We start from the raw sequence: 2,012 nt of genomic DNA, 5'->3' as shown, positions 1-2,012 counted from the left end.
TAAACAACAAAAACAACTACACCTGCAACAGTGCTAACAGTTTGGGAATATCGTGCAGTGAAGCCGCTTAAATGGGACAACCGTCTTAGGATTTTATCTTGCCTCAAATCTTTTAACTTAATCACCTTTTTAGCCTCCAAACAAATGCTATTTTTTCTTTTTTTCCCCTCCTAATGTAAAGTAATAATAATCAAATAAGAATAAATGTATTAAAGATAGAGACGATGGTTTTGAGGATATCTTAGCCTGTGTGTCTTGTGGTCCTGAAGGGCTCAGGATGAGTTGCGGTCTCCGGTGGTCCTTGATGGGGAGGTGACGGTCGCCGCCCGCAGGAGGAAGAAGGTGGCCTGTATCCTTAAAGACAAATACTGCTGTTTGTTCATTCCAGATGTTGCTATCACTCAGTCTGAAAGATATAACCTGAACGTGTTTTAAATAAGATGATATTAAGTCTTTATTTTTAATGTTGCTGCTTTTTGTTTCAGTTGCATGAAATGACACGGCTGTCTAATTACTTGATCAGGGGTTTTCTTCCTTTGATTAAATATTAAACATGAAGTGTTACATTTGACAAAATGCTTTAAGTGCTAAAAATGCTGTTTATCTTTCTAGCTTTGCACCAAATTAGAGAAAAGCCATTTTGTTTGTGCTGTTGCCTTTAGTAGAGATGCACTGATCAGGGTTTTACTGGCTGCTACTGAATGTAAGTTTCCGCTGATATCACTAAAAATCTTCATTTTGAAGCTGTTGTAAAATAAGTAGTTAGCTTATCATGCTGCTGTCAGTTTGAGGTCTTCTAAATGTTTGTTGGATAAATAAAAGTTTGCACCTAAACAGCTTTATTTCTACTGATCTACGACATGAAGGTTGTTGTTTTCTTAACTCTGCTGCTCAGTCCCGTCACCAGGCAGCAGCCCCGTCGCTCCCTCGTTGACGCCGGCCCGCTCGCTGCAGAGGAACACCCCCGCATCCCTGTTCAGACAGGCGGGTGAGGGTCAGATTAAATCCTGGTGATTTAATCCTGAAATTTCTCCTTATTTGATCAAACCCCAACTTTTTTCCTGTCTTTCTGTCTCCTAAGTCACCCCCAGAGTTCTAGACGTCTCCTCCATTTTTGCTCCCGGATCTCGGACGCCTCGATACGCGCACACGCCCAGAAATGCACTCAGCAGCGCGGTGAGAGACTTAACACGACGTCTAAAGCCGTCGTTTTTTATTTGGGTTTATTAACTGATCTAAAATGACCCCTGTGTAGAATTTGGAGGACAGCGCCTGGACCAACAGCATCACTTCCCCCGTCGTCGGACTGGACGACAGCAGCTTCTTCTTAGACGACGAGGCGAACCTGAGCTCAGCGCTGCTGAAGGAGGACGACCCCGGGGAGGCAGGTGAGTGAAACCAAACGTTTTACCGCCCGCTGTGTTTGTTGGAGATGAACACTTTTTTTTTTTTTAACACCAAACTCTTTGATCGTCTCAGCGGCTGCAAGTCTTTTCCCAGAATTCCTGGCCTCCTTTTTAAAACACTCTTCCTCCGCTGTGTTTGAGCTGCTGGAGGATTATCAGAACATCTGCCAGGAGAAAGTAGGTCTTCTTGTTCTCACTCTGATTGTGATTTTAATTTGAAAAAAATCTTTCGATTTCTGCAAGTCATTAACCTAAACACATTTTAGTTTTGTTTTTGTTTTTTTTATTGAAATATCTGGTTCTGGTTGTAAAACAAAGACTTAAATCTGTGTGTCATCGATTTTTTTTTTTTTTTCTAAAGAAACAAGATTTTTCTACTTTTTAAAGGTAATGAGACATTTTTCAAGGATGATCGCTTGTTTCATCTATTATCTTTAAGTAAACATAAGCACATAATTCTAGACATGTTTGCATGAATCAAATGAGCCTCTAACCCCGAAATCCCACATACTCTGCTGCGCTCCACTTCGCCCGCTGCGCTCCAGACCGGCTGCTCAAAGCAAAGCCTACAGCCTCCACTGTGGCTCCCGTCGCTCCGCTCTGAGT

General features: G+C 42.1%; 1 protein-coding gene across 1 annotated transcript in view; it reads left to right on the top strand.

Moving 5' to 3' along the window:
- Nucleotides 1–2,012, top strand: part of nup107 (nucleoporin 107kDa) — a 20,505-nt gene that overhangs the window by 2,832 nt on the left and 15,661 nt on the right. Inside the window, exons 2-6 of the mRNA XM_015383914.1 lie at nucleotides 270–349; nucleotides 896–988; nucleotides 1,082–1,176; nucleotides 1,256–1,388; nucleotides 1,480–1,583. Coding sequence (XP_015239400.1) covers nucleotides 270–349; nucleotides 896–988; nucleotides 1,082–1,176; nucleotides 1,256–1,388; nucleotides 1,480–1,583 — 505 coding nt within the window. The remainder of the gene's footprint in view (nucleotides 1–269; nucleotides 350–895; nucleotides 989–1,081; nucleotides 1,177–1,255; nucleotides 1,389–1,479; nucleotides 1,584–2,012) is intronic.

Source organism: Cyprinodon variegatus, unplaced genomic scaffold (assembly GCF_000732505.1).
Source record: "Cyprinodon variegatus isolate N-32 unplaced genomic scaffold, C_variegatus-1.0 Scaffold298, whole genome shotgun sequence".
NCBI lineage: Eukaryota > Metazoa > Chordata > Actinopteri > Cyprinodontiformes > Cyprinodontidae > Cyprinodon > Cyprinodon variegatus.
This window is presented reverse-complemented; position numbering and strand designations above follow the sequence as displayed.